Source organism: Phoenix dactylifera, chromosome 6 (genome assembly GCF_051530095.1).
Source record: "Phoenix dactylifera cultivar Ajwa chromosome 6, Ajwa_hap1_PhDact_Kaust_v1.1, whole genome shotgun sequence".
NCBI lineage: Eukaryota > Viridiplantae > Streptophyta > Magnoliopsida > Arecales > Arecaceae > Phoenix > Phoenix dactylifera.
In genome coordinates, this window is record NC_143195.1 from 3,879,493 (window position 1) to 3,891,999 (window position 12,507).

The 12,507-nt window shown below is 39.5% G+C and overlaps 1 protein-coding gene across 2 annotated transcripts; it reads left to right on the top strand.

Moving 5' to 3' along the window:
• Positions 1–4,125: 4,125 nt before the first annotated feature.
• LOC103723795 (uncharacterized) lies at positions 4,126–11,586 on the top strand. 2 transcript variants are annotated; one of them, XM_088723185.2, is made up of 4 exons: positions 4,126–4,801; positions 7,381–7,519; positions 11,071–11,113; positions 11,189–11,586. In XM_088723185.2, exons 1-3 carry the CDS (start codon positions 4,241–4,243, stop codon positions 11,076–11,078), a joined length of 708 nt encoding a protein of 235 aa, XP_088579311.2. In that variant the 5' UTR covers positions 4,126–4,240; the 3' UTR covers positions 11,079–11,113; positions 11,189–11,586. The 2 variants fall into 2 exon arrangements, with proteins under 2 accessions (XP_088579311.2, XP_038982790.3); XM_039126862.3 differs by having other exon boundaries at positions 4,127–4,801; positions 7,381–7,500.
• The last annotated feature ends 921 nt before the right edge of the window (positions 11,587–12,507 follow it).

Consider the following 12,507-nt stretch of genomic DNA (forward strand, 5'->3'; position numbering starts at 1 on the left):
ACTCAAGTGGATACCTCAACATGATCTGCACCAAGCAAGAAGTTTTCTTTGTTATATTGCCATCACCACTATGCCATCTGATATCATCATTACACAAATTGGACTATTGACAGAAAAGTTCTCTAGTTTACATTGAAACTAGAAATGCTTCTCAAAGATATCTCCTAACAAGGGCTTCTCATTAACATGCTTACACTTGTTTGTCTGCAATCTTATGCTGGTCTTTAATCAGATCATGGTATTGTAAGTCATGATGATTACTTGTTAACATGGTAATAGTTATGCCCTTTTTTATATAATGTTCAACGATGTTGTTTTGCTGATCATTTAACTTGCTTTTGTATTCTAATTTATTTTTCCGTAATGAATCTTCTTCTGGTTCACTTATTTTCACTAGATTAAAAAGAAAACAGCTGACAGACCAACCCAATAGTTGCCCGCATCGTATGCAAGGCTGGGCATGGAGCCGGCCTTTCTACTTCAGGACTTGGTCGGCATATCATGATCTTCTTCCGACTGATGCTCTTTTCGTATTTGCTTATGGTAGATTGTATGACTTTGTTGACTGTCACAGCTTTCTACGTAGCGAAAGTGATGGGTCTCTCATGGATGCATGGATTAGGCTTAATGCTGAACAAGTTAAGAAAAAAGGGTTTAATGCAGAAAGAGTGAAGGTAGTCTGTCTGCATGATCATATAGATTTTTCCCCCTCTACTTCCTGAGTGCAGCATATGTCTTCTACGTCATGCTCATGGGGGCATCTTTAACTCCCTGGGTGCTTTGTTTAAAGGTTATTGGCTACTAATATTGGTCTTGGTCATAATTCCTCATTCATTCTTATTGCGCAAATACAGGATCCAAATAGGAAACAGAACAATGCACAGAATTGAGAGAGGAAGAGGAAGAGAAATTGAACACAGGGATTTTACATGGTTTGACAATGTGCCTATGTCCACAGGAGCAAAATGGCTGTAACTTTTACTATCTCTCAAAATAGCAAGGGTTATAAGATATTTATAGTTAAACCCTAGTTCTAGAGTCCCAACCCTTATCAGCATCCCTGATAGAATAAAACACTACATAATTATCCCAAAGATAAACATATCCTGTCGCTTCGCTCCGTTCCGTTAGAATACCAGTGGACCACTCAAATAAGAATACCTCAATATGAGCCACTTACTCTAACAATCTCCACCTTGGCGAATATTCACCCCTTAGGAGAAAAATAACATGGGATACCACCTGACGCCGATGGGTTGGAACACTTTCTCTCTAGCACCTAGAGATGTTAACCAAGTCCAAGCAATGCTTGAACTTGTCTGTAGTAACAAATTTTGTCAACTGTCTGCTGCATTTTCAGAAATGTGAACTTTCTCAAGCAATATATCACCGGAAGAAACCAATTCTCTAATCTTGTGATACCTCACATCTATGTGCTTGGTCTCGCATGATATACTTGATTCTTTGCCAAATAGATCGTACTCAGACTGTCACAATGCAACTGAACTCCACCTTGCTGAACACCCAGCTCCTTGATTAATCCCGTCAACCACAATGTTTCCTTAGCAGCCTAAGCTACTGCCATATACTCTGACTCAGTCATAGATAGTGCAAATAGAGACTGAACCATGGACCTCTAATTGATAGGCCCTCCTGCAAGAGTGAATACATAGCATGTAGCGACCTCTTGTCATCCAAGTCCCTTGTATAATCTGCATCAACATACCCCACGACTGAAGGATCATCCTGCTGTCTGACAAACATGATACCATAGACTCATAGTCTGTAGTATCCTTTTGAAGATCTACTTGACTACATCCTAATGCTGTCTCCCTGGATTTGCCATGAACTTGCTCACTGCGTTAACTGCATGCGCCAAATCCATCCTAGTACAAACCATAGCATACATCATACATCCCATTGTACTAGCATATGGAACCTTTGACATGTCTTCAATTTCTTTCTCTGTCTTCGGGCATTGTGAGGTAGATAATCTAAAATGATTCACTAAAAGTATATTCACTGGCTTCGCATTACCCATGCTGAACCTTTCCAACACTTTCTGTATATAACTATCCTAAGATAACTACAATTCTTGGAATTTCTGTATCTGCGAATCTCTATCCCAAGAATTTTCTTGGCCACGCCCAAATCCTTCATATCAAACTCTCTACTCAATAAAGTCTTCAACTTGTTGACTTTAAAGTACCATTGTCAAGGCTCTTCACATAAACATACAGTCATACTCACATCTCCTGTAGCCAATTCGAATCATGTAGGAGTCAAAACGCTTGTACCACTGCCTTGGAGACTGCTTCAGCCCCATAAAATGACTTCCTTAATTTACAGACTAAGTGCTCCTGTTCATGTTCTAAAAATTCTTTTGGCTGCTGCATGTAAATCTGCTCCTCCAACTCACCATGGAGAAAAACTGTCTTCACATCCATTTACTCCAACTCCATTTCATAATATGCTACCAATACCAACACTACCCTAATAGAAGTGTACCCCTCTCAGTTCTCTGAGTGGCTCCCAAATTTTACATTTGTTGCGTGCAGATGATCTGCTTCTTTTTGCTAAAGCACCTAAGAGGAATTCCATGTTTGACAAGATAAACAAAAAACTTAAGGAATGGAAATAGAAACATTAATCACAAGCTTGTAGCCTTACTCTTGTACCATCGATCCTTGCTTCAGCAGCTGTCTATCTATCTAATGGCTAATTATGCTATTCCAATGGTTGCTTGGGAGAGATTGGATAAAATATCCAAATTATTTAATTACATCTGATCTCTTGGGAGGTCATTTGCAAATTCAAGAACCTTTTGATCACTCAAAATAAATCCTCCACCATCCAACTCCTCATCTTACATTGCTCAAGTATGCATCTACATTCTCTCTACATACATTGAATAAAAATAAAATAGTCTGAAACTCTAATTAAAAAAACTTGATTCACACTCTTTTAAAAACTTGAATGAATAAAGACTAAATTTTCTAATATATTACACTTTACATAAAATAGCAAAAAAAAAAGTAAAACATTTAATTGGATTAGCATCTTTTATCCTTCATGGCATGTGGGCTTCATGTATTTCCACCAAGATTGCAAAGAGCATTAATATTGCACATAGGAAATACTTTATGCAGTTATTTTTGTTTTACATAAAAATTATTTAGTTATGGTCTTATGGATATTGTAAAGATTTTTTTGCCCTTTTTAGAAAAAGAAAGCCCAGCACCGGAAGGGTCTAGCGTGAGGAGAGGGATATATGCGGGTAGTTCTATATACACCCCCCCTATTGCTTAGGACACCCCCCAAAAACCAAAAAAAAAATACCCAAACTAACCTTTAGTGTAATTACCATATTGCCCTTGAAATTTTCTCATACACCCCCCTTCCTCCTCCTCCGTTTCGTTTTGAAAAGAAAAAAAAAACACCCCTCAAACCCCCCTTAAACCCCTCCTCCCCCGTTCCCCCTTCTCCCTCTCGTCGCCGGCATTCTCCCGATCTCCGACCACCTCGCCGGCTTCTCCCGGAACCACTTCGCCGGCTTCTCCCGAAATTTTTTTTTTTCACGGTTCGTGCTCCGTTCGGCACTGGATCGCCGAACAAAAGGCTTCTGTTTGGCTGAACAGTGCCGAACAGAAGCATTCTGTTCGGCAACCCTCAACCGAACAGATCTGTTCGGCTGCACAGTGCCGAACAGAAGGCTTCTGTCCGGCACTGTTCAGCCGAACAGAAGCCTTTTGTTCGGCGATCCAGTGCCGAACGGAGCACGAACCGTGAAAAAAAAAATTTCGGGAGAAGCCGGCGAAGTGGTTCCGGGAGAAGCCGGCGAGGTGGTCGGAGATCGGGAGAATGCCGGCGACGAGAGGGAGAAGGGGGAACGGGGGGGTTTTGGGCGTTGGCGAGGTGTTTTGGAGGGGAAGAGCGGGGTGGGGGGGGGGGTTTGGGGGGTGTAGAGAGCAATTTAGGTGAGGGGGTGGGGAGGGTGGGGGGTAATTTAGTAATTTTAAATTTTTTAGGGGTGTCCTTAGCAAATGGGGGGGTGTAGAGAGTATTTAATTTTTTTTTAATTTTTGGGGGGTGTCCTGAGCAATAGGGGGGGTGTATATAGAACCACCCGATATATGCAGATTGTGACCAACCAAAACCCTCCTCTCCATCTCCTCCAAACCAAAACGTAAGTATAATCCAATCTTCTTAGAAGAGCAGAAACGAGAAGAAGAAAGGGAAGATGCCGAAGAAGTTGGGAGTGAACTCGAAGGCGGAGGCGGCTCGCGCCCGGCGCGGCGCGGCGGAGGCGGAGCGCAAGGAGCGCGAGGCCCGCGAGAAGGAGGAGCAGCACTGGCGCGCCGCCGAGGGCCCCAAGTCCCGCGCCGCCAAGAAGCGCGAGGACGAGGCCGAGAAGCGCGCGGAGGCCGCCGCCCGCAAGGCCGAGAACCGCAAGCTCGCCGAGATCGAGCAGCAGGAACTGGAGAAATCCGGCCGCAAGCCCGACCGCAAGGCCAGCCGCGTCTCCGTCCCCGCCCCCAAAGTCACCGAGGCCGAGCTCGAGCGCCGCCAGGAGGAGGAGCGCCAGCGCATCCTCCGCAACGCCGAGGTCGCCAAGAAACGGCAGAGCCGCACCGCCGACGAGGAGGAGTACGAGCGCATGGTCCTCGTCGCCAACACCAACCGCGACGACTCCGTCATCGAGGCCCACTCCGTCGAGGACGCCATCGCCCGCATGGCCATCACCGAGCCCCCGCTGCCCCCCGATCGCCACCCTGAGAGGAGGCTCAAAGCCTCCTTCAAGGTACTGCTCATCACCTCCTGATCATTCCAATTCCATCCTTCCTGCCCGTTAATTCTTGCTTGGATGCTTTATTCTTGTCGATGATGGTGGCGATGACGGCGAGATTGCTGTTATTCGTTCTTGCTTTTATATTCTTCTATAATTTCTCTTGCTTATTAATGGCTAATTGGTGATATATTTTCATATGCATTTCCATTAAATCGCATTATATGTACTCTCTTTTTTTCTTTTTTCCATTTGATTCTTAAACTATCATCATCTAAGGTTTTATCCCATTATTCTAGTTTAGACTTGAGCTTGTCCTATGGTGTTAGATTTGCAAGCAGACAGTACCTCTTCATGCTTTTTTATGCTTGTTAGCATAAAAAAGCGTGGGCCTGGTTTTGATCCTTGGCATAAGCCCACCTTGATTGGATGTGACTATTCTTGCCAGAAATACATTTAGTGCTTGTCACCACCTTAGAGCACTGCCATTAATCATGCACATTTCTTCTTTACTATCCGTCAAATTACCTCCATTGGTATCTTAATATATCCTTTCCTCAAGTCAGTGGCATGCATGTGAATTGTTTTTGTATTCTCTGTATTTCTCCTATAATTTCCTAGCAAGAAAAGAACCTCAATTGCTGATCATCCTGACACTGAACAAATCAATCCTCTTAGATTATTACTATTTTTCATAATTTTTGTTTTTCTATCCTTTTTCTAGAATTTCACAATATAATTTATAATTTTAATTCTATGATGGTTGGTGCAAAAACTGGTGTGCCTGACTTCCTTAATTTCTATGTGATATTCTAAGCCTCAATTTGGTATTTAATCTATATGTAATGGCCTATTCTTTCGCTTCATTTTAAATTAATTTGTTATTATGTCGCTTTGAAATGAGGAAACACTTCAAAAGTTCTATCTTTTTTGTATAGATACTTCTCCATTAAAGTCTAAACTTTTCATCTTTCTTTTCTTCCAAGTTTCACCAAAATTCTAATATTCACTCTTCGTTAACCTAACTTGATATGTATCTCATGTTTTCCTAAATTATATTGTTTTTATATTCTCTGCATTTCTCCTATAATTTCCTAACAAGAAAAGAGCCTCAATTGTTGATCATCCTGACACTGAACAAATCCATCCTCTTAGGTTAATTTACTATTTTTCATAATTTTTGTTTTGCTATCCTTTTTCTAGAACTTCACAATATAATTTATAATTTTAATTCTATGATGGTTGGTGCAAAAACTGGTTTGCCTGACTTGCTTAATTTCTATGTGATATTCTAAGCCTCAATTTGGTATTTAATGTATATGTAATGGCCTATTCTTTCGCTTCATTTTAAATTAATTTGTTATTATGTCGCTTTTAAATGAGGAAACACTTCAAAGGTTCTATCTTTTTCGTATAGATACTTCTCCATTAATGTCTAATCTTTTCATCTTTCTTTGGTCTTCCAATTTTCAGCAAAATTCTAATACTTGCTCTCAGTTAGCCTATCTTGATTTGTATCTCATGTTTTCCTAAACAACATCTTGGTAAATCCACATATTTCATTCTTGCCTTATTTAAACAGAACTTGTCATCAATTGTTGCTTATTTGGAATTTCGGCCTTTATTCACTTTCTTCTCTGCATCAATCTACCCTCTTTATGTCTTTTGGAGTCCTTGATGCCCTTTTATGCAACCGTTTAAAAAAATCCCTCCTTGATTACTTCTTGTACCTTACCATTCTGTCATTTGGTTTCACTATACTCGTCTTTTAGTTTTTAAAAAATGAAGCTATGGTTTCTTTAAATGCAATGTGATTGATATTTGTCTAGTCAAGGATTCCAGTGGCGGTGTTGATGCATGTGCTGGTGCACCATTCCATAACATTTTTGTTAAATACATAAATGGACATGTTGCAATGATTGATTGTTTCTTTTCTCCTGAATGTCACAATAGATCTTGTAGCTGTATGGCCGAAGGGGATTTGATCAGCTCCTCTTTGTCCAGATCCAGAAACCAAGCTTGTAGGATAGGTAATAAAATGTGTGATTCATCTTACTATAATATCTTTAAGCAATAAATTGAGAACAAAAAAATGGCATCAATAAACAAATATATGTTTGCTCAACACGATTAGTATCGAGCATGAAGGTGTCTTTGTTATTGTCGTTCTTACCATGCCATTTGATATCACCATTACACAAAAGTTAGACCATTGACAGAAAAAGTGGTTTACATTGAAACTAGACATGCTTCTCAAAGATATCTTCACGTAATAGTTCCATTAGCAGCTACCACTTCTCATTAACATGCTTACACTTGTTTGTGTGCCATCATTGCCTGCATTGAGTGTAAGGCTGGGCATGGAGCTGGCCTTCCTACTCAAATTCATGCATTACAAACTAGTGCAAGAAATTTGACAAGTTTTATGCAGTACTCTGTAAGAATCAGACCAGAATGGAATTTTATGATGCTTAAGTTAGTTTTTATGGGAGCAGATGATATGTATTGTTGCAAAGAACAAGACGATTACCATAAAGTATTTAATTGATTTTCTACAAATTTGTGTATTGAACTCTTAAAATTTGTACATGTAGGCTTTTGAAGAAGCAGAGCTTCCCAGACTGAACGAAGAAAAACCAGGTCTAACCCTCAACCAGTACAAGGATATGATTTGGAAGCTATGGAAGAAATCCCCAGACAATCCCCTCAACCAGGTATGCTTGAGAGAAAATGGTATGAGAAGTAGTTATCGAATTGCAGGGCTTCTAACCTGTCCAAGCACATGCTTATGTATGTGCATGTAGATGATTGCAGCATTCTGAATAAACAGATGCATTTACAACTTCAAAGCATGTTTATATGTGCTGCTATAATGACAATTGCTGTTAGACTGGACTTTTTGAAAAAAAAAAAATTCTATTGCACTAGCATCTAAACACGCAAACAAATGTATGCTTCATATTTTGTAAGGCTTAAGCAAAATTAAAAACTGTTCTTAATCATAATATAACTAGAATTACAGGTGCATATGGTGTTACATAAACTACTTCATCTTAATTTATGAACCTTGCAAATTTTCATAGATGGTTTCCAAGTTGCTTTCCGAAGGCATGAATGAGATTCTTGATCCCTACATGATGGTCATGAAGCGAACCTCACAAAGTAGGGAGTCTAGGGACACAACTTGACATTTATGGTTATGATTATTGTTATGGTTTTGGTTTCGCATTATTGTAGGTTGTAATATATTTCAATTAATTTATGATGAGAACCCAAGTTCCTTTTAGTTGGATTTCAAGTTACAGATATCCCAAGCTCAAATCTTGCAAATTAGTCCTTCAAGTGCTTTATCTACACCACAAATTCTGTTCGCTCTCCTAAAAAAAAGGAAAGAGAGAATACTTTATATCCTAGATTTTTTTTTCCTCTTAAATTTGTTTGGGATCAGATGTGCAAGTATCTAGTTTCCTAAAATCTTGTAAAATCCAAGTTCAATCTAATAAATCATCTCTTGGAGGCTGGATCTATAATCTTTGGATTTGTTTCACTTAAGGTTCACCCTACTGGTATGCACCATCTCATATTGGACATTCGTATTGTACCAGTACCAAACCAAGACTTGGTACGAGGGGCATCTTGAGTCTTAGTACACCGAACTGAATCCCGTATTGGGCATATCAACATTGTACCAACATCATACTGGTACATGGTCCAGTATCGAGACGACACTCTTGGTTTTGCCCTTTTTTAACTCTAAAAAAAAAAAGAAGTGAATGATGACGTTGATTGCTGAAATACATTTTAAAAAATAATAAATGTGTTACAACTTATTAACCACCCAAAAAATTATTAAATTAAGCATCCATGATCAATTCAATCAGTTACAAACGAAAAGGTGGGAACTGATCATTCAATTTTGACATTTGATTTGGCACTCAGTTTCAGAAATATCATGGCCGATATAACTGAAAGTAGCAGCTATGTAGTAGGTTTTTATCAAAAACCCATGTGTTTGCGGTGAAACTTCCAACCTCGTTGGATAATAATTCCCCATTTTGTCTAGTTTATGCAAAATTTGAAAAGGAAAAAAAAATGGTTGAAGACCTATATAACCTTCGTGTGAAAGGTGATGACAACATGTGTAATTTGAAAGTAAGGTGACATAGGGCATATGGCTCTGGATGTCCCTATAAATTGGTTTGGATTTCTTTTGGGCCCCCTTTGGGGCTGTGTGGATTGGCTATGTTGGTCCTAGGATCGGAATCTTTTCGAAGTTCATAAAAATGATAATGTTGTGCAAGATGTAGTCTGAATACAAAGGATGAGGGATGACTAGCAAAAGAGAGGTTGGATACTGGCTATATGAAATGTCTTAAGGATGGGTAGTGAAAGACAAGTTGGGTCTTGAGTGGTTGTATGAAAAGTTGCATGTTGAAAGAAGAATCACAATAAGCCAGTTTGGAGAATGAGCTACCTAGATCTTTCTAGAGGTCATAATAATATTTTTCTGATCATGAACAGCAATATAACTAGGATGTTGGGTTTTTGCAATCAGCCACTCTGTGAAAGTGAGATAGGAGGGGAGTAATAAATGTACAAGGGTTGGAAGATCACTTAGTTACTTACCAAAAAAAGAAGATTATTTAATTGCATAATTCTGATTTAAGCAATCCAAACTTCTCAGGAATGCATGCTTGAGTTTGGTTGAGGCGATATCTCCATTCTTTTTACCCATGTTGAATCGCCAGAAGCATCCACTTCACTCACCTATAGAGGCTTATCAAATTTCTCCAAACCTTAGCTTGCGTTGGAACACTGAGAGAAAGAGAGAAGTAGAGCAATCGAGATAGGGAAAGAGTGCAAGAGGGGAACATTTGTCTCTACCCTTGGGGGTTGAGTCCTCTATTTATAAGGATGGTGCCTTCATCCTAGTTCCACAAGGATAGGGGCGTGCACAAGTCGCTGGTTAGTACGACCTTTGGTATTGGTGCGACGAATCTTGCTTTTGACCAATGCCTCTTTCCTCCTAGGAGATGAACAAGATTACAATGTTAATATCTTCTAGTATTACAAGCTTTGTTATCTCTTCATAAGTTAAGATGTTGAATCTGGGATCATTCGGATAATATTTTCAAGGGGTGTTTTGGGCTAAGGAAGCACAGTGGTTGAGGCAAAGTGCAATACTTAGAAGTTCTCCATTAGAATTCTGGTATGCCTCAAGGGATGGAGCATGATCAAAAGAAACAGGATTAGCACTGCTTATCATCAGCTTAGCAGGCAGGTTAGGAGATATGTCTCTGCAATGGTGGTTGGAGGGAATGAAACAAACATAGAAAGTATAAGAGTGGTAGAATGAAGGTGGAATAATTGTTGGTACTGTGAACATGCTATTGGGGCAGTGGTTGCACCTCAAGATCTTATTTGTTTTCGGCAGTAGTCAGCTTCTTCTATTTTTCAGTGTTTATGTGGTCACTTGACCACACTGCATACCCTATGTGTAGCTACTATATATGGTCAGCTTGCATTTGAGTTAGAAGGATGATTTGCTGAGAATTTTGCAAACATATATGCAGCAAGGTTAGCATTGTATGGCCTTTTTAGCTTGTGCACCCAAGTACATGGCCACTTTTAAGCAAGCTTATATGAACAAGGCAGATTCAAGCTAATGGTTGGGTTGGTTGTAAGTTTCAAGCACGCTGGATGTTATTGTTATTAATATCTCTATTATCTATAACAATATTTCTATTGTTATTGTAATTAATAATTTTATATTTTTAAATACTAACTGTATATGCACCAGCACGTGTGGTCCACATAACACGTGCGTTATGTGTTTCCCTGACACTTGAATTCTTCAGATGCTTTTTGAAAAACATTTGGCTATTTCATACAATACAATGAAGTTTGAAGTTTCAAGTGCCTCCCAACTAGTAGGCTATTAAATAATTTCCATTATAGCCTCAGCTGAAATTATAGCGTAGTCTCTTTTTGCTGCTATGAAATGCAACACTAACTATCCTACGGAACATACCTACTCCAAAGGGCTCGTGGAAACTTTCATAGAATTACCACAATATTCCATTAACCTAGGTCACAAGAGCAAAGCTCCCAGGACTGGTGTCATGAGAACATATAGTTCACTTTTTTTTTTTTTTGGTGGATGTTGCTAAATATATCGAAATGAGACATTAATTAGGTATCTTCTGTAACGGGCTTTGTAGGCTTGGCATGCACTTTCTTTTTTCTGCTGATTTGGTACTGATGGCTTAAAGTTGCATGTGCAGGTTGCTGAGTGATCATGCAGGATCAATTATTCAATAATCACAGGCAAGATTTTCTCCAGCTTCCTGTTTTGCTGCTATAATCTCATCAGCCATATTTACTTTAATTCATAATATTCAGGTGATTGGATCAATGCAAAGAAGCATTTCTACTCTTGTCTGGATCAGTTGAAGGAGCTGCTTTTACTTTCCAGTGGTATCTCTTTGTAAGACATTTGTGTAGGCTGAAAAATGCCATTCTTGGGTATCTTTGCTCATAGTAAGTAGCTGCGACCGGTGTATGTCAGAAGAGTACAACAGAGCTGGAAGTAATAGGAGATCTTACTGATTTACTTTTTCATTGTCTTGGTTGAGAAACTTGTTAAACTATAGCCTTTTGTATGTATTAGGAATCAAAATGTCGGTGCCATCTCTGAAACATATTTGGAGATATACATGCTATAGGCTATATGTTATAAATTATTGGGATTGTGTGACAAGATTTATTTGCTGAATGGACTAGATGAACTTGTTTATGCAGACTTAAGGTTCGTTTGGAACAAGTTATCTACTTTATTCTTAAGTCTCTAATGCCAACAATGTTTACCTACCTTCATGTTCATCCTTCAGCATAAATTTGCTCAAACCAATGGAAGAGTCGATATTTGAAAGCTGCATTCTTGGATATAGCTTGTCTGCGGAAAATCTGCCATTCTTCCACTGCTATGGTGAGAATGACCTGAGATGAAAAATATTGGGAGGCTCTTAATGGCTGTGAGATAAAAGTCTCCCAAGGCCACGGCCTCCTTCAATGTAAAGAGTTTTATACCTACATTTGCTGCTTCTGGACTTCTTGAACTGTGAATCAGATGGTGAATGGATATCTGTTTCTTCCGATTTCCACATCATTTTAGAATGCACATCATGTTTCTCTTGTCTTCTGCTGTTTTTATTTCGAGTAGTGTTTTATTTCATCAGTTTTTTCCCCATTTTTATGCTTGAAGCTCGCCAATTTTGTTTGATGATCCTGTTTGATTGCTTGCAAAGCCACTCTAGCTCTAGTATCCTCTCCATTAAAGGGCGATCCAAAGAAGGCCTGAGGTGACACATGTCCAGTTTGCCTATGGCCACATGCTGGTTGCAGTGGAAGATGCCTATTCCCTGGAGTTTAAATGGTCTGTGTCTCGTGACCGTTGGATCGGAATAATAGTAATGAGTGCCCCAAGGTTGTTGATATTAGAGCCTATCTAAAATTGAGTCCTCCCCATCGCATGATCTCTCTGCATTAAAGGGCGATCCCAAAAAAGCCTGCGGGCGATGCGTGTCCAATTTGCCCACGGCCACATGTCGATCGCAGTGGAAGACTCCTATTCCCTAGCAGCATAGATTGGCCTATGTCGCGTGACCATTGGATTGGAAAATTAACAATACAAATAATAATTGGTATCCCAAAATGAGGAG